Source organism: Phacochoerus africanus, chromosome 2 (assembly GCF_016906955.1).
Source record: "Phacochoerus africanus isolate WHEZ1 chromosome 2, ROS_Pafr_v1, whole genome shotgun sequence".
Taxonomy (NCBI): Eukaryota; Metazoa; Chordata; class Mammalia; order Artiodactyla; family Suidae; genus Phacochoerus; species Phacochoerus africanus.
The window spans coordinates 73,230,175-73,253,983 of NC_062545.1; the positions used below are offsets into that span (position 1 = coordinate 73,230,175).

The following is a 23,809-nucleotide window of genomic DNA, read 5'->3' on the forward strand; positions in this document are numbered from 1 at the left end:
GGCCCTCAGGGTAAAAGGGTGTATAAAACCAGACACGATTCCAGGTCTACAATTAAGAACTGGTCTTCACCAACAGTCTAAGTTTGCCTCAGCTTCTTGATAAATATCAGACATTATGTAGACATGTAATTTTTCAGGGCCCAGTAATTCAAAATGATAAACATAAAGAATGGGAGAGACTGCCCCACTAAATATTACTGTTATAAACTTAATAATTTAATATTATATAGATAAAATTAGACACCAAAGACATACAAGTTAGGAATATATGATTTGAAGACAAATAAAAAAAGACTTACAAATGCCTAGAGGACTGAACGCAAACAGTATCAACAGTATTTGGGCAAACAACAGAGAGGGGGGCATATTTTACAATGTCATAAAGAACCTTATCAGTGATATCAGTTAATAATTTTATTCATGGCCCACAAGGAACTAGAAATTATGATCATTAAATCTATTGATGCTATTGAGGTGTGTGGGATTGGTTAACACCTGAGAGAACGAGAATCTAATTTTAAAATAACATTAAGAAATTAGAGAAACAGATCATCAAAGCAAGATGATAGTCACTGGGGACAAATGCAAAATAATACATTCAGAGACTTAAAGAGGAAAAACACTAGTGTGATGATGGGGAATAAATGAATGTCCAGAGGGTGTCAATTGTGCAAGACTTGCAGGCTCACAATAAGGCACAACTCTGGTTCAAGATGCATATTATTGCATGTGTGATTAGAATTTGCTTTCTTTCTTTTTCTTTTTAGCATACCCAAGTGCTCAGGCTAGGGTTCGAATTGGAGCTGCAGTTGCTGGCCTATGCCTCAACCACAGCAACACGGGCTCCGAGCTGCATCTACAACCTATACCATAGTTCATGGCAATGCCAGATCCTTAACCCACTGAGCAAAGCCAAGGACTGAACCTGCATCCTCATGGATACTAGTCAGGTTCATAACATGCTGAGCCATGACAAAAACTCCCTAAAATTTATTTATTTATTTATTGTCTTTTGCCTTTTTTTGGGTGTCTTTTTGCCTTTTCCAGGTCTGCTCCCGCAGCATATGGAGGTTCCCAGGCTAGGGGTCTAATCGGAGCTGTTGCTGTGAGCCTACACCAGAGCCACAGCAACTCGGGAACTGAGCCTCGTCTTCGACCTACACCACAGCTCACGGCAACGTTGGATCGTTAACCTACTGAGCAAGGCCAGGGATTGAACCCACAACCTCATGGTTCCTAGTCGGTTTTGTTTCCGCTGTGCCACGACGGGAATTCCAAATTTATTTTTTGATTAAAAGTTTCCCATGGTACAAAAGTTTCTTTGCTTTATTATGGGCAGAAATTGATCAAGGATTATTTTTTGATCACTGGCAAAACTGGCGTTAGTAAATTGTTTGAAAAAAGGATTAAACAAAATCTACCTATTATTGCTGAAAAAAAAAAAAAACCCACACAAAAGAACCACTTTTCTGAAATGTAATTCCAAAAGAAAAATAACTGATCTTATCTGATTCTTTTTTTTTTTTGGTCTTTTTTAGGGCAGTACCCGAAGCATATGGAGGTTCCCAGGCTAGGAGTCTAATTGGAGCTACAGCTACTGGTCAACTTACACCACAGCTCACGGCAATGCCAGATCCTTAACCCACTGAGAGAAGCCAGGGATCGAATGCACAACCTCTTGGTTCCTAGGTGGGTTTTGTTTCTGCTGGGCCAAGACAGGAACTGCGGTTTTATCTGATTCGTAAGGAAACAAGAACTGGGGGATTTAAAACATCCAGTGGGGTAATTCCTTGGTAGCCTAGGGGTTAAGGACTCAGCATTGTCACTGCTTTGGCACAGGTTCGATCCCTAGCCTAGGAACTTCCACGTGCTGCACAGGCACCCCCCCCATGCAACAAAAAACACCAAAAAACCATAAAAATAACCAAATAGAAAAAATGTTTAGATGACCATTCTGGCAGTATCTTCTAGCACCCAGTCCTGGCTTGTGGGTGGGTCATCAGATCAGTGCCTGAACTGTGGCTCAGCACAGGAAGTTTCCCTCTTCCTCAAATGTTCCCCAGCACCTAAACTGCAACTTGAGGCCCTGCACAAAAATTTAGTGTAAAAAAATCAGTTTCCAACTGTGTATTCTTGCCACTGCTATAGAAGCAAGCAATTCTTTAGGACCCTAGAATTAAATTCTGGTCACTAAGTTTTAGGTCACTAATCAGGCAAGTTATTTTTCAAGTGTCAGTAGGTCAGGTCATAATCTTGAAAAATTCCAATTTAAATAAGAGTCCACACACTTTTTAAACAGAGTCTATATATCTTTTTTTCAGAAAAAAAATCACACTTTCCAACTGTGAAAAAAAATGTGATTTAATAAGGCATGTAATTACCTTAATGCCTTTATTTACATTTTTATAAGCTGTCATCCAGTTTTTACCAAGCATATAAAATTTTAGGGGAGTTCCCGTCGTGGTGCAGTGGTTAACGAATCCGACTAGGAACCATGAGGTTGCTGGTTCGGTCCCTGCCCTTGCTCAGTGGGTTAACGATCCAGCGTTGCCGTGAGCTGTGGTGTAGGTTGCAGACGCGGCTCGGATCCTGCGTTGCTGTGGCTCTGGCGTAGGCCAGTGGCTACAGCTCCGATTCGACCCCTAGCTTGGGAACCTCCATATGCCGCGGGAGCGGCCCAAAGAAATAGTAAAAAGACAAAAACAAAACAAAACAAAACAACAAAAACAAACAAAAAATTTTACATAGTTGTAACCATAACATAATGGTATTTGGATTTTTTTTCTTTTTTCCCTTTTTTTTTGGGGGGCTTTTTAGGGCCGTACCTGTTGGATGCAGAGGTTCCGAGAATCGGAGCTGTAGCCACTGGCCTATGCCACAGCAACACGGGATCCAAGCCATCTCTTTGACCTAAACCACAGCTCATGGCAACACTGGATCCCTAACCCACAGAGCGAGGCCAGGGATCGAACCCCCATCCTCATGGATACTAGTTGGATTCGTTTCTGCTGAGCCATGATAGGAATACGGATTTTTTTCCCTTTAAATTCTAATATAGACATCTCATCTAATTGGACCACAAGTCCTTAGAGGAAAAAGACAGGAGAGGGGAATGTCAATACTTCTACATATTCTCCATATCATCATTAAAACTGAAATCCTAAACATTAAGACAACTTCAAGAGGTTAGAGGAAACGAGAGTTCATACAGTGATGCTGTTTGGACTCCTTTACCAAAGGAGCGAATGCAAAGTCCCAAGGTAGGAGAAGGAGCATCTGCCCAAGAAAGGGGTACAGGGAAGAGAAAACACAGCAACATCTGGTCTCTAAATGTGCCAATGCGAAAAATTCTCAGAGCCAGTTAGCCAGGGTTATGGGAAAGAACAAGCAGGCAAAAACTGTCTGCCAAAGGAGATTAAAAAAAAAAAAAAGAGTCTGGCTTTGTCAATAAAGAAAAGGCAATAATGCTTACAGAAAATTTCTTATACCCAAAGGTCAAAAAAGAATTTTGGGTTCAATATGCAGCAAAATGGCTGAAGCAATCCACAGATAATAAAGGAGAAAAAACGGCAAACCTTGGAAAGGAGAACGATGACATGAAAGACTCTTCTTTTCTCCTTAAAGGGAAGTGATGCTATGTGATCATGCAAATGCAAATGTCTGTGGACAGCACAGTTTGCTGCTTTGAAGGGAATTTTAATGTGTACCCTATGCAAATGTGTTTTATAATAAAACAAATTTTGCAAGGCCTTTTGAGGGCGGGGAGGGAAGAGAAGCTCCTATAATAGACACTGTGCCTGAGAGGCAGGGGGTGTAAAGCCAGGGAACACGCCACTCTGGACCGTCAACAAATTCCAGCAGAGAGGGCACTCCAAAAACCTACTCTCTCACATTTGACTGAGAGCTGGATACCTGGACGTCTGATGAATTAACACCTGCAAAATCTTTCTTGTTTTTTTTTTTTTTTAGGGCCACACCCACAGCATATGGAGGTTCCCAGGCTAGGGGTCCAATTGGCCTACGCCAGAGCCACAGCAACGCAGGATCCAAGCTGCGTCTGCAACCTACACCACAGCTCATGGCAGAGCCAGATCCTTGACCCACTGAGCGAGTAGCCGGATTTGTTTCAGCTGCACCACGACTGGAACTCCTGCAAAATCTTTCTTTACCAAGGGCTTAACCTTGAGCAAACTCTTTGTGCTTTGCATGAACCTCAGTAAGAAGACATGAAAAACAACAACTTTCTTTTTTGTACCAAGTCATGGGGAAAATTATATGAACTGCACAGGAGAGACTGGCGATGAATACAAAGAAAGCTGCTGCAAACCATTTATTGTCTTTGTGTCAAAATTAGCATGACTGTCAAAGCCCACGTAAAGCCCAGTCCCAAGCACTTGTGGAAGAACGAGCAGGAGGCCGGCTCACATGGCTCTGAGCCTGGGTTTGACCGAGTGATATTTATTCATGTCTGTATACTGAAGCAATTATTAAAAAGAAACGAGAAAAAGTCTGTATCTCTGATGGAGATATTTAAGCCAGCCATTTTGAAAGTGTTAAAAAATTAAAATTGTAGAAAGCCGTACCATAGGTGCCATGTTTTGCCTGAAGTGGTAAAAATACCATCTGCCTTAGTCTTTGAGCAGCATGCTTCTTTCAAGTAGCAGTAGGCTAAACTACAGGCATACGCTCAGCTCCAGCTGGGGAAAATACACAGACGTTTGTAGATGTTTTTCTAAGTAAGAGTAGTCAACATATTCATTTTCTTTCAGACATATACATTAGTTACCATAGCAAACCAAGAGTGCATGTGGCCTGAGAAACTTTGCCACTGGTTCCAACGTGTGCCCATGAATTTCTACGATTCAATAGGTGGCACTCTTCCCTCTAACACTGAACCCAATCTGCTGTCCTTAACCTTGGGGCCAGAAGCTAGTCCAAGATAACACAGAGCTGAAGACCAATCCCAGTGTAATTAAGATCCCCATAGCATTGCGCACATGAGCAAAACTGTTAGGCCCCGGTGTTTTGGTCACAATTCAATTCTGGTAATGACATTCTGCTCAGTAAAATTTCTCTTGCAGGTTTAACTAGGTAAGTGAGAGGATCCTTGTTTCTTCACTTTAGGAACTGCTGGGTGAATCGCCTTACAGTGAAACAGCTTCCATCCCGGCCTAGCCCCAAGTGGATGAGCTTCAGGAGTGGGTTGAGTGCCCCTGTGCTGGTGTTAACCACCTTGCAGAGGCGGGAGAGGCCTAATGAATTAATAGTTGCTGAGTGCTTTAATATCTTTAGATGAAAGGCACTGCAGCAGAGGAAAACATTCATACCCAGCCTCCATCTCAACAGGAACTCAATTAAGAAGTAATTCAATTTCTTTTCTGAGTGTTTGAGGACAGACTACTGTTTTGCTCAATGTGACAGACACTCTTGAGATTTAGCTGAGACTGATTTTGAAATGATCGGCTCTTTTGGCCTTTCCCCGATTCCTCACCATTCTGAGACTGACATTTGAGAGACAGTACACAAAGTCACAGAGCACATAGCCAGAATAATTAGCTACAGTTCTTTTTTTTTTGGCCACACCTACAGTATTGAGAAGTTCTTGGGCTAGGGAATGAACCCAAGCCACAGCTTGACCCGAGCCGAGGGAGTGACAACGTTGGATCTTTAACCTGCTGAACCACCAGGGAACTCTTATTTATTTTTTGCTTTTTAGGGCTGCACCCGCAGCATATGGAGGTTCCCAGACTAGAGGTCGAATTGGAGCTACAGCTGCCAGCCTACGCCACAGCCACAGCAACACCAGATCCGAGCCTCATCTCCGACCTACACCACAGCTCATGGCAACGCTGGATCCTTAACCCACGGCGCCAGGTCAGGGATCAAACCTGCAACCTCATGGTTCCTGGTCAGATTAGTTTTTCCCTGAGCCATGATGGGAACTCCTCTACGGTTCTTAAAATCTGATTTTTCAGATAAAATTTGGCTTTTGAGTAACTACTGATCACTCAGCAATAAGGAAACTTCTGGCTACAAATAAATCTCATGACACTCTCCAGAAATGGCTACTGAGTGTTTTGAATGTAGTTTTATAGATAAACCCACCAGGGGAACCCTAAGCTGCCAGGCACGATGCCTGCATCAATCAGCATGAGCATCAGACCATACCAGGGACCCGTGATACCCTGCATAAGAGACAATACTGCAAGCTGCACCTTGCAGACATCTCTCTGACATTTGGCAGAGATGGATATAATCCTTTTACACATTACTTGTGTTACAATCTGTATTACTTGAGGAGTTCCTGTCGTGGCGCAGTGGTTAACGAATCCGACTAGGAACCACAAGGTTGCGGGTTCGGTCCCTGCCCTTGCTCAGTGGGTTAACGATCCGGCGTTGCCGTGAGCTGTGGTGTAGGTTGCAGACGAGGCTCGGATCCCGCGTTGCTGTGGCTCTGGCGTAGGCCTGTGGCTACAGCTCCGATTCGACCCCTAGCCTGGGAACCTCCATATGCCGCAGAGCGGCCCAAAGAAATAGCAAAAAGACAAAAAAACAAAACAAAACAAAACAATCTGTATTACTTGAGTCTGGGTCTGTGTATGGATGACAGGTCTGGATCAATTGCCTAGATCAAGTTGTGCCCTTAAATATCAGAACAGCATTTACTCTAGTGGGGTGCGTTTCTGTTTACCGCAATGAGAAATTGTCACTGGGCACTTGGGAAGGCAAACTTAGGGTTACTGAACACAGGGATGGACTGTGTTATATAGTCAATACACTCTTTAAATGGCTAATTTGAGTCTACAATCTCCAATTCCAGACCTCTTAGTCTCCTGCATGTCTCCTAGCATCACACTAACACAACACTTGCCCACATGCATTTGGACCTATGCATTACCCCGTGGGTAAGCCTGTGCCGGGCAGATGATGCAACTGTAGACAAGGCCATCCAGAGCCCTGTCCTCAGGGTTCTTACAATACAGTGGAAGAAGAAAGAAAAAACAAACAGCTAAATACAAATGATAATTTTAGTTTATGTAAATGTTAGGGAGGAAAAAAAAAAAAAAACAGAGCAAAGGGGAGCTTTAAATGGGAATGTCTGGATCAGTCCTGTTCACGGTGGTGGTCAGCCGGGCACAGTGTCCCACACATATTAAATATCAGATACACAGGGCTTGAGCGGATGAAGGAATGAGTCTGGACCCAGTAGTATACAAGATAAGAATGGCCCTCTCCCCTAAAAAAACAATGTCTCCTCTCAATGTGGGCCTAGAGAGTAGAACAGCACTACTCTAAACGGCTCCTTTTAGAAAAGGAAACACTTGGAGTTCCCGTCATGGCGCAGTGGTTAACGAATCCGACTAGGAACCATGAGGTTGCGGGTTCGATCCCTGGCCTTGCTCAGCGGGTTAAGGATCCAGCGTTGCCATGAGCTATAGTGTAGGTTGCAGACGTGGCTCAGATCCCGTGTTGCTGTGGCTCTGGCGTAGGCTGGCAGCTACAGCTCCAATTAGACCCCTAGCCTGGGAACCTCCATATGCCACGGGAGCAGCCCAAGAAATGGCAAAAAGACAAAAAAAAAAAAAAGAAACACTCTTACGCTGTTGGTGGAAATGTAAATTAGTGCATCTATTATGGAAAACAGTATGGAGGTTCTTCAGAAAACAAAAAATTGAGTTACTATATGATTCAGCAATCCCACTCCTGGGCATATACAAAACAGTAATTCAAAGGCATACATGCACCTCAGTGTTCATTGCAGCACTATTTACAATAGCCAAGACATGGAAACAACCTAAATGTCCATCAACAGATGAATGGATTGAGAAGAGGTGGTACATATATATAATGGAATACTACTCAGCCATAAAAAGAATGAAATAATGCCATCTGCAGCAACATGGATGCAACTAGAGATTATCATACTAAGTGAAGTAAGTCAGACAGAGAGAAACAAATACCATATGGTATCACTTATAAGGGGAATCTAAAATAAGACACGAACCTATCCACAAAACAGAAACAGACTCACAGACACAGAGAACAGACTTGTGGTTGCCAAGGAGGAAGAGGGAGGGAAAGGGATGGACTGGGAGTTTAGGGGTAGTAGATGCAAACTATTACATTTATGTTTATTTTTAACTATTACATTTAGAATGCATAGACAGCAAGGTTCTACTGTATAGCACAAGGAAATATATCCAGTCTTCTGGGATAAACTACAATGGAAAAAAGTGTTAAAAAGAGAATGGATATGTATAACTAAGTCACTTTGCTGTACAGCTGAAGTTATTAGCACAACATTGTAGATCAACTATATATATATTGGTCTTTTTGTCTTTTTAGGGCCGCACCTGTGGCTAGGGGTCCAATTGGAGCTATAGCCACTAGCCTACACCACGGCCACAGCAACGCAGGATCCAAGTCGTGTCTGCGACCTATACCACAGCTCACAGCAACGCCAGATCCTTAACCCACTGAGCGAGGCCAGGGATAGAACCCGCCTCCTCATGGATGCTAGTTGGGTTTGCTAACCACTGAGCCATGACGGGAACTCCAAAATCAACTATACTTTAATAAAAATAAAAAACCCTGCTCCTTTTATACTAAGGAAAGTGAGGGAAGACCAAAAAGGTTAAGTGATTGATACGAGATTTTACAGTGGGTGGTGACAACCATGCTTGGTCCCGGTATTCTATCTGTGCCCCACAATTTTTCCTTTCTTCCAGTCTCTTCCACTGTGATGTACTTTGAAATAAGAAACCATAAAGGAATTCTCTGAGTCACAAACAAGCATCAATGATCAATAATTACGCCATTACCAAATCATGATGTCATTTCTTCTACTTTTTCGTGTATAAGTAGCTTTTCTTTACTATCACAGCGAAATCCCAGCATTTATCTCTAAGTTAGTTTACTATAATCTTCCCAAGCAATCTTTGTACTCCTACTGATACCTGTAACCTGTGAAAAAGCTCTCCTTTCCTCTCTGACTGAAATAAAATGCCCTAAACCAGGATTTCTTCTGCAACTAACTTCATGGGTGTTCTATTTTCTTATGGCCTCACTCACTCAATCACTCACCATTTCCCAATTGCCAAGCACTCTGCTAGGCACCAAGTATACAAATAAGATGCTCTCCTCACCCTCAAAGAGCTCACAGCCTATGTCTGTCTCATAAGTGGTCATTATAAAAGAACAGACTTAGGTGCAACAACTGAGAGATGCACAGTGTACCAAAGAATGGAGGAAAGCACCTCATTCAGCCCGGGGAACCGGGGAGGACTTCCTCTTGGAGATGCTGCTGCACTAAGCCTTACAGAAGAGGCAGATGTTGCCAGACAAAGAAGAATACTCTGTACTCTAAGCAGAGGAGACAGCATGGGTCAAGGCACGGAGAACATAAACAGCATGTTTGATGTAGTTTGGAGCTGCTGGAGCAGAGGCTGGGAGGACACGAAACTGGAGAGTTCCTCTAGAGGGCAAGATCGCAGTGGTCTAAATGCCAGTCTAGCAAGCTTTGAATTTGCCTTATAGACAACATGGAGCCAAGGAAAAATTACAAGCTGGAATGTGAAACTGTTAGTTTTGTGGTTTAGACATTCTGCCTGGTGATGGATTTGCGGGGACTAAAGAGAGACATGGAGACCAGTCAGCAGGTAGTCTTTCCAGTGGTTCAGATGAGGAGACTCAACATGAGCAATGGAAGAGAGATTAAGAGGAGGGGTTGGATTCAGGAAAATGCAGGATATAAAACTGGCATGATTTGGTCTTTGAACATAGGGGTGAGGGAGTAGGAGAGTTTGAGAGTGACTTCTAAATTTCTTACATGGTTGACTGGTGAGGTGACAGTGCCAACATCAGGAGAGTTATAAATAGAAAGGACTAGAGATACAACACTGAGACTGGAACCTATTTTTTTTTTTTTTTGGTCTTTTTGCCTTTTCTAGGACTGCACCTGCAGCATATGGAGGTTCCTAGGCTAGGGGTCTAATCGGAGCAGTAGCCACCGGCCTACACCAGAGACACAGCAATGCCAGATCCGAGCTGCGTCTGCGACCTACACAACAGCTCACAGCAATGCCAGATCCTTAACCCACTTAGTGAGGCCAGGGATCGAACCCACAACCTCATGGTTCCTAGTTGGATTCGTTAACCACTGAGCCACAAGGGGAACTCCTGGAACCTAATATTAACGATGGACTCTGGGTTACGATGATGTGTCAAGGCAGTTCACTGAATGCACCACTCCGCTGCAGGATGCTGATGGTGGGGTATGCGTGTGTGTGGCCAGGGGGTAATGGAAACTCTGCATTTTTTGTTCAGCTTTGCTGTGAACTTAAGACAGCTCTAAAAAAAAAAAAAAATCTATTTTTAAAAAAGTGACCAGAGGAGTCAGAAGCTTTTGAGCTAGGGAAGAGGAACTCACTCCAGGCAAGGAAAAGCATTAAAGTCAAGGAGCCATGGGTGTCAGGACAGCACAAAGATCTGGATCAGCGCTGGATCATCTTGACCACTTCAAGCAGAGCCCTGACAGGTCGAATTTCTTCCTTTTTGCCTGTGGAGTGCAGATGTGCTCACACTCTGGCTATTCCTGACTGTGGTGAAAACCAGATGGCTAGCAAGTTCCTTCAGCCAAGCAGCTGTATGCATCCCACACACCTGCTAAAATATTCCACTTGTTCCTCAGGAGAAAACAGAATGTGACCCACGTGTGATCATAGACTTGGACAGGTACACTGAAATCTGAAATCCTGCAGCAGTTTTTAAACAAGGCTATGTGTCAGAAATATCTGCGGAGCCTTTTCTCCAAACCCTTCCATCCTGTACCTTTTCTGTTTTGCCCACCAGGGGATTCCAACATTGGTGAATGAGGGTATGATGCTATGGTAACCCAGTATGTATTTTTCAAAAGCCACACAGGTGATGTGGAAACAACTGCCTTTAGGAATCTTAATGTGCCCTGCATGGTGCTTCCTGGGTGTTACCTGATGATGCTAAAAGCTGTTTTCCATAATATGAAGGCATCTTTCCAGCAATGGCTAGTGATCTTACCCAGTTTATTTTTCTTCATAGCTCTTACCACTATTAAACATTATATTATGCATCCACTTAGTTGTTTATTAGTTATCCATCTCCCCCACTAGCTTGTAAATGTCATGAAAGAAAGAGTTGATATGGCTCACATACATTCTCCACACATAACACAGTATCTGAAGTAGGCATTCAATAAACAAACTTATTGTTAAATGAATCCTATTTTACCTGGTAATGCCTGTTAATAGGGAATTTCCCTCAGCTTTGAATGTGATGATTCTCTTTTGACCTTTCAAATATAAACAGAAACCAAACCTCAGATTGAAAGGTACTGTGCAGAATGTACAAAATCTACCTACCTTAGCATAGTCTAATTTTCCTTTCTCTTGAGCCTAAAATAGAAAAGAAAGGAAATTAATTAGTTTTTAAAAAATTATTTAGTACTTCTACAACTTTTGCTTCTCAAAGAATAAGTCAACTCTCTCTCCCTCTGCTGCTCTCTATATATAGACAGTGAAATACATACAGATGTATGTACATGTGTGTATATACATAAACTTTCAAACATATTGAAAAGTTGAAAGAACAGTACCATGAGCACATATACACTCTCTCTAGATTTTGACAGCAGTGGCTGCCATGACTCCTCAGCACACATCTCGTAAACACAGGACATCTCATGCATGATCACTTTCAAATTAAAAAAACTAATAATAATGCCATATCATCTAACTTACTATCAATATTCAAATCTCTCCAGCTGTCCTAAGAATATATTTTATAGCATTTTTCCCCCTCAAACTAGAATTAATCAAGTCACACGTTGCATTTGGTTTTTATGTCTCTGTTTTGCCTTTTAAATCTGGACTAGTCCCTTCCCATTATTTGAGAAATGGAAATAAAAATCATTAATTTTTTTCATGAAAATAATTGCCTTTTTGAGGAGACCAGGGCAGCTGACTTTCTTTTTGGATTTGTCATATTATTCCCTTTTTAAAAATGACTTTAATTTTTTCCATTATAGCTGGCTTATAGTGTTGTCAGTTTTCTACTGGACAGCTAAGTGACCCAGTTAACATACATATAGACATTCTTTTTCTCACTTTATCCTCCATCATGCTCCATCACAAGTGACTAGATACAGTTCCCAGTACTATACAGCAGGATCTCATTGCTTATCCATTCCAAAGGCAATAGTTTGCATCTATTAATCCCAGATTCCCAATCCATCCCACTCCCTCCCCGTCCCCCTTGGCAACCACAAGCCTGTTCTCCAAATCCATGAGTTTCTTTTCGGTTGAAAGGTTCATTTGTGCCCTATATTAGATTCCAGATATAAGTGATATCAGATGGTATTTGTCTTTCTCTTGCTGACTGACTTCACTTCATATGAGAGTCTCTAGTTCCATGTTGCTGCAAATGGCATTATTTTGTTCTTTTTAAAGGCTGAGTAGTATTCCATTGTGTGTATATACATCTTCTTAATCCATTCATCTGTCGATGGACATTTAGGTTGTTTCCATGTCTTGGCTATTGTGAATAGTGCTGCAATGAACATGCGGGTGCATGTGTCTTTTTCCGGAAAAGTTCTGTCTGGGTATATGCCCAAGAGTGGGATTGCTGGGTGAAATGGTAGTTCTATATTTAGTTTTGTGAGGTACCTCCATACTGTTCTCCATAGTGGTTGTACCAATTTACATGCCCACCAACAGTGTAGGAGGGTTCCCTTTTCTCCACACCCTCTCCAGCATTTGTTATTTGTGGACTTCTTAATCATGGCCATTCTGACTGGTGTGAGGTGGTACCTCATAGTAGTTTTGATTTGCATATTCCACCCTCCTTTGGCCATGCTCATGGCAGGCAGAAGTTCCCGGGCCAGGGATCGAACCCATGCCACAGCTGTAACCTGAGCCACAGCAATGATAATGTCAGATCCTTAACCTGCTGAGCCACAAGGGAACTCCATCCTATAATTTCTTCATTGTGTCATTTAACTTGTCCCTGTTTTGCTTACAAACTGAAAGCTGGGTCTAAAGAAGCTTGTTTAGATTTAGGTTAAACATTTTTGGCAAGAATATTTTATATTGAGTATTATATACTTCATATTGTACCAATTTGGGAGGCTCAAAATGTCAGGCTTTCCTACTCTTGGGAATACTATAAATTTGATCACCTGGTTAAAGTGGGGGCTGTCAGTTCCACTATAATGACATATTTCCTTTTGTACAATTAGTAAGTAATCTGTGGGTTCACTTTTTTCCCACTTCCCTTGGCATAGGTTTTATTACATTGTATTAGGCCAAAAGACCCCCACCTCCCTCCCACTGTCACCTGGGACGAAGAGAGGGAAGAAATCTGGAGGTAAGGAGACATTTCTGTATGAGGTCAAATTTAATTTAATTTATTTTATTTTATTTTTTGCTTTTTAGGGTGTACCCATAGCATATAAGTTCCCAGGCTGGTGTTGAAGTGGAGCTGCAGCCACTGACCTACACCACAGCCACCGCAATGTTGGATCCAAGTCATGCCTGTGACCTACACTGCAGCTTGTGGTATCACTGGATCATTAACCCACTAAGAGAGGCCAGGGATTAGAGCTGCATCCTCATGGATACTAGTCAGGTTCTTAACCCATTGAGCCACAATGGGAACTCCTAAATTTTATTTTAAAAATATTTTTAGTTATTAAAATACAATCTAAAACATATACTCAAAAGTGTTATGTATCAAGTCTGAACATAACAGAAACAACCAATGCGTTAGTTTTTGCTGGTAGGTCAGTTTGTTTTTTGTAGACTTCAGGATAAAATTTTTCTTGCCATCTCTGCACAGAACAAGAGCCCATCAACCAATGAATAGGTTAGGTCTTGAGACTATTTTGTTCTGAGTCCAAAATGACATTATATAGATAATTAACAAGGGGAGATTACTTTCATGAAAGTGAGAATTTTGTAACGTTAGTCTTGACCCTTCTTCCTTGTTTATACTCTTTAAAAAATTTATCCAAAGATGCCTGCATTTTGTTTTTCCTATTTTCATAATTAGCAATTTATAATAAGACATCGCTCCTGTATAGCTGTTGACACCATCACAAATGACTCTAAGTTAAAACTGTGACTTGCATGCTTTCAACGAAACAAAAGGCCTCTGCAACCAAAGTAGCATAAGAAAGAATCTGGGGTTTTCAGTCTGCTTTTTACAGACATACATGTATATATTTTGGATCTAGGATTTCAGTTACCTAAGAAGAGTCTGAACTTAGTCCTGGGATGCACTATTCCAACAGGAATATGAGTCTGTTCTTGCAGATATTTTATTTTAATTTTTTTGTCTTTTTGCCATTTCTTGGGCAGATCTTTTAAAATCAGGCTGTTTCTTCTTTCTGCTGAGATAATTCAAATATACTTGTTTGTCTGTTTGTCTTTAGACATCTTTTCGCAAGATAAAATAATTTAGTGGACACTGAAATCCCTCTACACAGGAGCAGTAGGGAGCCCCTGAACACATTTGCAGAGTGCACTCGTGACCCAGTTACTCACTTATTGTGCAAATATGAACTGGCCTTGATCTCATGAATAATCCATGGCTTGTGACCAAAATTTCAGCAGCAGCATTTCACAATATGCTTAGTCCTTAAGTTCTCAAACTCCCAGCTGTCTCTCGAATTCATTTCAGGTTAAGAGATATCTGACATGGAGGCTGATCTTGTGGTCACAAGTTTTCCACTTTTACAACTGTTGGTCCTTTCCCCTGTCTCTTACTGATTAGTATGGGTTGCTCAGGCACAGCACTTTTCCAATGACATACAAACTGGGGCCCCTGTGGAATTTCTCCTACTGTCAACCAACTCATTCCTGAAACACATCTGCCATTTCTCACTACTTTCAATCTTGTTTCTGTTCTAACCAGCTACTCTTCATTCTAGCACTTTCAACATTCTCATTTTTCACTGTTTAACACAAAGGACATGATAAAAAGTATTGAAAGTGATCTATCTGTTGAAAGTTAGAAAGGTGAGGAACATTCATATCTTGAGGTTGCAAAATAAAGTGTGGAGAAACCATAATTTACCATGGAGAGGTGAACTTTTCCCTTCAGAGGTACTGGGCCATTTCCCTATTTGTCTTAGAAAAAGAAAATTCAATATTTTCTTTTGGCTTTTTCAAGTCATAAGACTGAATATACTGCTTTTTACAGATAAGGTCATCTAGAGCAGTCCTATCACGAATTTTTTTTGGCCTTTTACGGCCACACCCATAGCATATGGAGGTTCCCAGGCTAGGGGTTTGAATTGGAGCTGTAGCCACTGGCCTACACCACAGCCACAGCAACGCCAGATCCAAGCTGCATCTGTGACTTATACCACAATTATGGCAACATCATGATTCATGGATGGCAATGCCGGATCCTTAACCCACTGAGCGAGGCCAGGGATTGATACTGCGTCCTCATGGATCCTAGTCAGATTTGTTTCTGCTGAGCCACGATGGGAACTCCACGAATTTTTTTAAAACTTCCCTTCACATACTTTATTTGTAAACTCATCATCTTAGAGAATTCTATTGTTTTTAAGTACTTGTGCTTAATCAGTCACAAGCTATTTTCTTTTTAAAAAAATTGAAGTTGAAGAGTTCCCACTGTGGCTCAGTAATAACAAATCTGACTAGTATCCATGAGGGCGTGGGTTCGATCCTTGGCCCCACTCAGTGGGTTAAGGATCTAGGGTTGCCGTGAGCTTCGGTGTGGGTTGCAGATGCACACCATTGCTGTGGCTGTGGTGTAGGCTGGCAGCTGCTGCTCTGATTCGACCCTTAGCCTAGGAACTTCCATACGCCATGGGTGCAGCTCTGAAAAGACAAAAAAGAAAAAGAAAGAAAAGGGAGTTCCTGTTGTGGCTCAGCAGAAACGAATCCCACTAGTAGTGATGAGGATGTGGGTTCGATCCCTGGCCTCGCTCAGTGGGTCAGGGATCTGGTGTTGCCCTGAGCTGTGGTTTAGGTCACAGATGCAGCTCAGGTCCCACATTGCTGTGTCTGTGGTGTAGGCTGGCAGCTGCAGCTCCAAATTGACCCCTAGAGTAGGAACTTCCCTATGCCTCAGGTGCAGCCCTAAAAAGCAAAAAAAAAAAAAAAAAGTAGTTGATTTACAATATTAGTATCAGGTATACACCATAGTGATTCACTATTTTTATAGAATCACAAGTTATCTTCAGACTCTCTCGTTTTATTTTTTTGTATTCATAGTTTGGCCACCACCCTTTCACCCAGTAGAGATATACTTTGCTGGGGATGATGGTAGAGAAATACCATGTATGTAAATTCCTATTTGTTCAACATCAGCTCTTAAATGTTTTGAAAGCTGAAAGCCTAGAAGCCTACATAAAATGACAGCACAATTACCACAGCCATTACAACCTGAGCAGACTGTAACTGTTGATATATTGCTCACTTGAATGTCCTTTTTATTTTATCACAACAAACATTCTAGTCCCGTGGAATCATTTCATCCTTGACTGCTTTAGCTTGTACATAAAAGCATTGTTTATTTTATAAAACAAAATATAATATTTAGATCTTTTAGGTATATAATATATATTTCCAACTGCTATGTGAGCTAGTATCGATGTATGTCAGACACACACCTGAAAGTACACACTCTGATATAAAATTTTTTTTCACAACTTTGAGAGCTTATAAAATACTGCAAATTAGACATAAATGCAAATAATGATTTAATCCTCTACATAAACAATATTTTTCATTGAACATTACCCACTGTTTCTTTTTGTGAAATAGGTAATTTGGGAGGGCCCGTAGTTTCTATTTCATCTGATGGTTCATTCATTCAACAATTATCCATTGTTAGAAAGAGGAAAAAAGATCATCCGTTGTGCACCTATGATGTGTTGCATATTGCTTAGGCACTGGAGACGCAGGCAGGAAGAGAACAAGTGAAGATCTCTTCCTCTAGGGGGTTGCACAGTGTTGTTTTCACATGCAACCTCCCCCTAGAACTGAAGCTCCATGAGAAAAGTGACATTTCCTCTCCTGTTCACAGATGTGTTCCATGCCTAGATCAGTGCTAGTAGACAGCAGGTGGTCAGTATCTGGCAAATGAATGGATAAATGCCTTTTCTTTGTACGTGCTGGTTACGTACTGTTTATTCAGCAAACTTACAAAGCAAAGTTCATATGGTTCATTCTTAGTTCTAGGAAAGCTGAGTGTTTAGATTCCGTCAGCATGTAGTTAATGTAGAGCCATTATCTGGTGCCTTACAAATAATTTTTACTCACATCGAACACCACCATATTGTGACCTTATTACTCAATTTCTATTTACAGATAGACTACAGAAGGCAATCTACAGAAAATAAATTCAAAGAATTCCTGAAACTCAAACAACAAAAAGGTAGAGCAGAGAAGAATAATCTAGCAGCCTTGTCAGATGCAGTGGTTTAGCATAATTAAGTGCCTTGACCTTGATATCAATGTACTGAAGTGAAAAGATTCTGAAGGCAAGTCAGAAGACCTCGGGAGATTTCAAATGCACACCTCCAAGCCTCAGGTGTTCAGTGGGCTTTGCTGATAAAGGGAAGCAAGTGGCCTAAGATCTAACCACTCTAACAGGTATTGTCGTGACCTCGGGGAAATGGATATGGTCAAGTCAGCAAATATGGCTTCTAGTCCATTATAGGTTAATATCTCAGGTAATTTTAAGTTTTTACATAGGTCTTCTGTAAAATAAGAGTACTGGCCCAGACTGGGCATTTCCAAATGCTGGGCTCTCATAAAGGCTGGACTGGCTGGGTCAGAATCACTTAGAGAGCTTGTTCAAATACAGATCCTGGAGTTCCCACCGTGGTTCAGTGGTTAACGAATCCGACTAGGAACCATAAGATTGAGGGTTCGATCCCTGGCCTCGCTCAGTGGGTTAAGGATCCAGTGTTGCCGTGAGCTGTGGTGTAGGTTGAAGATGAGGCTCGGATCTGGCATTGCTGCGGCTCTGGCATAGGCTGGTGGCTACAGCTCCGATTAGACCCCTAACCTGGGAACCTCCATATGCCGCAAGTGCAGCCCTGGAAAAAACAAAAACAAAAACAAAAACAAAAACAAAACACAGATCCCGCTCAACATCACTGACTATTAGAGAAATGCAAATCAAAACTACGAGGTACCACCTCACACCAGTCAGAATGGCCATGATTAAGAAGTCCACAAATAACAAATGCTGGAGAGGGTGTGGAGAAAAGGGAACCCTCCTACACTGTTGGTGGGCATGTAAATTGGTACAACCACTATGGAGAACAGTATGGAGGTACCTCACAAAACTAAATATAGAACTACCATTTCACCCAGCAATCCCACTCTTGGGCATATACCCAGACAGAACTTTTCCGGAAAAAGACACATGCACCCGCATGTTCACTGCAGCACTATTCACAATAGCCAAGACATGGAAACAACCTAAATGTCCATCGACAGATGAATGGATTAAGAAGATGTGATATATGCATGATGGAATACTACTAGGCCATAAAAAAGAACAGGTCATGCCATTTGCACCAACATGGATGGAACTAGAGACTCTCATATGAAGTGAAGTCAGTCAGCAAGAGAAAGACAAATACCATCTGATATCACTTATATCTGGAATCTAATATAGGGCACAAATGAACCTTTCAACCGAAAAGAAACTCATGGATTTGGAGAACAGGCTTGTGGTTGCCAAGGGGGACGGGGAGGGAGTGGGATGGATTGGGAATCTGGGATTAATAGATGCAAACTATTGCCTTTGGAATGGATAAGCAATGAGATCCTGCTGTATAGCACTGGGAACTGTATCTAGTCACTTATGATGGAGCATGATAATGTGAGAAAAAGAATGTCTATATGTATGTGTGACTGGGTCTCCTTGCTATACAGTGGAGAACTGACAGAAGACTGTAAACCAGCTATAATGGAAAAAATAAAAATCATTATTGAAAAAATACAGATCCTCAATATCTTAGCGCTAAATTCTGAGACATTTGAGAATCACTGGTATGGACTATGTCTAACATTCTTCTCAATATATACTTCTGTATGTGGCAGTGTTTACTTCAAAGGCTAAAAAGAGAACAACTGTATAAACTTCGTAAGTCTCAAGGAGAATGGAATGCTGTAACTTTAGCCCCTTTCTGTGACATCTGCCACTTACCATGTATAGTTCTAGCAGAGCAAGATATTATTAAAATAACTTTCTCACTGCAGCCCAAAATAGGCTGATATAAAATAAATGCAGACTGTATTTCAACAGCCGGCAGTCTTGAACCTTTTCCTGCCACACTGTTCATCTCCAGAAGCCACTGTAAATTCTGCCACACACGGCAATTCCCTGAGGGCTTCATTACTTGGGTCTTTAAAAGGGATTCACTCATCTTTTGCCTCCAGTAGGTGTGCTTCTTGTCAATCCAGGTCATGAGAAAAGAAAGTAATTTTTCCCAGTCTTTAGCAGTTCACAGAGAATGTGTGGTTTGAACCTTGTTTTATCTTTAAAAAAAAATGTGAAAACAGACAAGCTAGTGTGCCAGTGCTCATGACAGTGAAGGCCTCCTCCGACAGCTAGAGTGAGCGCCGTAAAACAATATTCCACACCAAAGCAAACAAAGCCAGCACTCTGATTGAGGGGATGCACAGAGGGATTAATTCCAAAGGTATATATACCAGCCTCTGCAGACCAAAGGCAGACAGATTCCCTGTTGGTAAGTACTGGATGTACAATGTGGTCTTTTACTTTAAGAAACAAATGCTTTTTTATAAGTCAGGTCACAAAGAAGGATTGGATGACATAAATGAACTGTTTCCAATTTCCAACTACTGTTATCTGGACTTGAAAGCTGGATATAGAAAAACCTTTTTCTAAAAGCAGAAAACTAATATTCCACAGCAGGGAGTGCAGAAATTGCTAAGGACTGATCATCTCTCCTTATCATGTCATTCTTCCCCAATGCTCCAGCTATATTTTGGAATAACAGTCAATTAAAAAAAAATGGGATTCTCTTCTTAAACCTTCAAGATAAACTACATTTTTCTTCAATTTTTTTTTTTTTTTAGTTGAGAGAACATAATAAATACTCATTTGCCCTCCAACCAGATCAGCTGGTTGCTAATGTTTTGCCATTGTTTGCTTTCTTTCTAGATAATCATGTGCTGACTACCTGAGAGTCAGTTACAGACATAACAATGTCTCATCCCTACGTACTTCAGCATTTATCTCTTAAGGATGATGACAACATTCTCTGACATAACCAAAAGCCCTTGGGCACAGCCAAGAAGTTTAGCATTTCGTATGCTGTTTAAAGTCCATATTAAAAATTTTAAAGTCCAACCAATAGCATCCTTCAGAGCTATTTTCATCCCAGTCCAAGATCAAATTAAAAATCAGACATTCCTCTTCCATGCCATGACTTTTTAATCTCTGCTAATCTACAACAGTCCTGACACCACCACTTTTACTGTCTTTTATAATACTGACATTAAAAAAAAAAAAAAAATCCAGGTCAACTGCCCTGCAGATGTTTCATATCCTGGATTTGTTGTTTTCTCACAATTAGGTTCAGGTTAAAATAGTTTTGAAAAGATCACACATAGATGATGTTGTATACTTCTCCATTGCATTAGGAGGCACACAATATCACCTGTCTTGGTATTAGTGAGACTAAGTTTGTTCACTGATTCCCTTTGTTTTCAATAAGTAATCTGTAGTGTACCTGAGTCCATGTGACTATTCGGTTCATCCAACTGTTTTTACTGATTATTCATTAATGATCCTTGTTTGAGAAAAAGATTACTTTGGTGGCTACAAAAATAATGGTATTAATAAATAAAAGTCTTTTGCCTAGGCACTGGCAGAAACACCATCAACCCCTTTAGAGAAAACAGGCCTTAGTGAAAACGAACTCTCTTTGCATTAGCAAAAATTTGCTATTAAGAGGTGGAGTATATATATTATACTATATCTCATATATAATAAAATACATAAGAGATTTGTTGGTGGATAGAGGAAGGGAAGAACCATCCCAGAACGGTTTGGGTATAGTGTACGAAGATTTAAAAGGTCTCAAATCAGAAATCTACTAGATCTGCTAGCCCCTAAGTTGAAGCAGACAGCTAGCTAAGTTTGACTTGGAGAAGCGAGTCTTGTATTGCTGGGCTGTCCAATTAGAAAGGTGTCAGAATACAAGGGAAGAGGGTAGGCTTTTTCTTTGCTGTCTTGACCATATTTACTTACTAATAAGAGAGCACAGAAGGCATCTGCTAGGAAGTCAATACCCTTCAGAACTGGATTGCTTGGATACCTGACTTTATCATCCCTTTCACCTGGGAAACCTAATTTTTGGAGGCAAAATGTGAATGTCCATGCCATTACCTTCCTTGTATTCTCTTCTTTTGGTTCAATGGTAAAAGAGGAGAATATAGACAGATGTAGAAAGCTATGGTACCACAACAAGAAAAAGAGGAGGGGGGCTTGTATTATCTACATAATAAATCTACACCAGAGCCACAGCAATGCAGGATCCGAGCCACATCTGTGACCTACACCCCAGCTCACGGCTACGCCAGATCCTTAACCCACTGAGCAAGGCCAGGGATCGAACCCGCCACCTCACTGTTCCTAGTCGGATTCGTCAACCACAGTGCCAATACAGGAACTCCTCTCCACGACTTCTGAATCAAGTTTATTTTCTACAGACATCCCAAAATCTTTTTTTCTTTTAATTGAGGTAAAATTCACATGCCATAAAATTCACCATTTTATACATTTAGTATAGTGATAATGTTGTGCAACCATCATTGCTATCTAATTTCAGAACACTGTTGTCATTCTGTAACAGACATCAATACTTCAATCCTTCTTATGGCTGGATAATAATCCATTGCATGGATATACCATGTTTTGTTTATCCATTCATCACATGACAAACATTGGGTCACTTCTACCTTTTGGCTATTGTTTTGTGCATGGTTTTGTTTGAACCAAAGTCTTTAAGTATAATCTATGTATTATTTCAGCAATTCTTCATCTGTCCCCATACTGCCCCATATTTTTCACCTTCCATCCAAATCATAATACTTTAAAAAATTTTTAATGGAGTATTGTTGTCTTACAATGTTGTATTAGAGTGTACAGCAAAATGAATCAGTTATGTGTGTGTGTGTGTGCGTGCGCACGTGCATGCATGTATCTCCTTTTTTCCGATATGAGGTATTACAGAATATTGAGTAGATTTCTCTGTGCTATACAGCAAGTCCTTGCTAGTTATCTATTCTCTACATAATCATGTGTATGTGCCAGTCCCATCTCCCCAATTTACCCCTCCCTGCTATGATTTCCCCCTTTGGTAACCATAAGTCTGATTTTGAAATCTGTGAGTTTGTTCTGTAAATAAGTTCTTTTGTATCATTTTTACTAGATTCCACATATAAGTGTATCATGCAATATTTGTCTTTCTCTGTCAGACTTATTTCACTTAGTATGATAATCTCTAGGTCCATCTATGTTGCTGCAGATGGCATTATTTCGTTCTTTTTTATGACTGAGTAATATTCTATTGTATATATGTACTGCAACTTCTTTATCCACTCTTCTGTCGATGGACATTTAGGTTGTTTCCATGTTTTGACTATTATAAATACTGCTACAGTGAACACTGGGGTGCACTGTATCTTTTTTTTTTTTTTTTTTTTGCCATTTCTTGGGCTGCTCCTGAGGCATATGGAGGTTCCCAGGCTAGGGGTCCAATCAGAGCTGTAGCCACCAGCCTACACCAGAGCCACAGCAATGCAGGATCCGAGCCGCGTCTGCAACCTACATCACAGCTCACGGCAACGCCGGATCCTTAACCCCCTGAGCAAGGCCAGGGATGGAATCTGCAATCTCATGGTTCCTAGTTGGATTCATTAACCACTGAGCCCCTATGGGAACTCCTGTATCTTTTCAAATTAAGGTTTTCTCCAAATATACATCCATGAGTGGGATTACTGGGCCATATGGCAGTTCTATATTTAATTTTTTTTTAGGGCTGTACCAGTGGCATATGGAAGTTCCCTGGCTAGGGGTCGAATTGGAGCTACAGCTTCTGGGTTATGCCACAACCACAGAAAAGTGGAATCCAAGCCGAGTCTGTGCTATACCTCATAGCTCAGGGCAACACCAGATCCCCTAGCCACTAAGTGAGGCTGGAGATTGAACCTGCATCCTTAAGGATATTGGTCAGATTTGTTTCCACTACATTGCTTTTTTATGATGGCCATTCTGATTGGTGTGAGGTGATATTTTATTGCAGTTTTGATGTGCAATTCTCTAATAATTTGTGATATTTATAACATCTTTTCATGTCCTTTTTGGCCATGTCTGTCTTCTTTGAAGAAATGTCTATTTAGATCTTCTGCCCATTTTTTTTTTTTTTAAATAAAGCTGCATGAGATGTTTGTATATTTGAGATGAATCCCTTGTTGGTCACTTTGTTTGCAAATATTTTCTCCCTTTCTGTGGCTTGTCTTTTTGTTTTGTTCATGGTTTCCTTTGCTGAACAAAAGCTTTTAAATTCAATTAGGGCCCATTTGTTTATTTTTGTTTTTATTTTCATAACTCTAGGATGTGGATCCAAAAAGTTTTTTGTTTTGTTTTGTTTTTGCTTTTTAGGGCCGCACCTGCGGCATATGGAGATTCCCAGGCTAGGGGTCTAATCAGAGCTACAGCTGTGACCTACAGCACAGCTCATGACAACACC

The 23,809-nt window shown here is 41.0% G+C and overlaps 1 protein-coding gene across 1 annotated transcript in view; it reads right to left on the bottom strand.

The window, feature by feature from the left end:
* The window catches only part of PDSS2 (decaprenyl diphosphate synthase subunit 2), a 259,758-nt gene that overhangs the window by 15,975 nt on the left and 219,974 nt on the right, over positions 1-23,809 (bottom strand). The window contains exon 7 of the mRNA XM_047761927.1: positions 11,397-11,429. Within this exon, the coding sequence (XP_047617883.1) occupies positions 11,397-11,429 (33 nt within the window). The remainder of the gene's footprint in view (positions 1-11,396; positions 11,430-23,809) is intronic.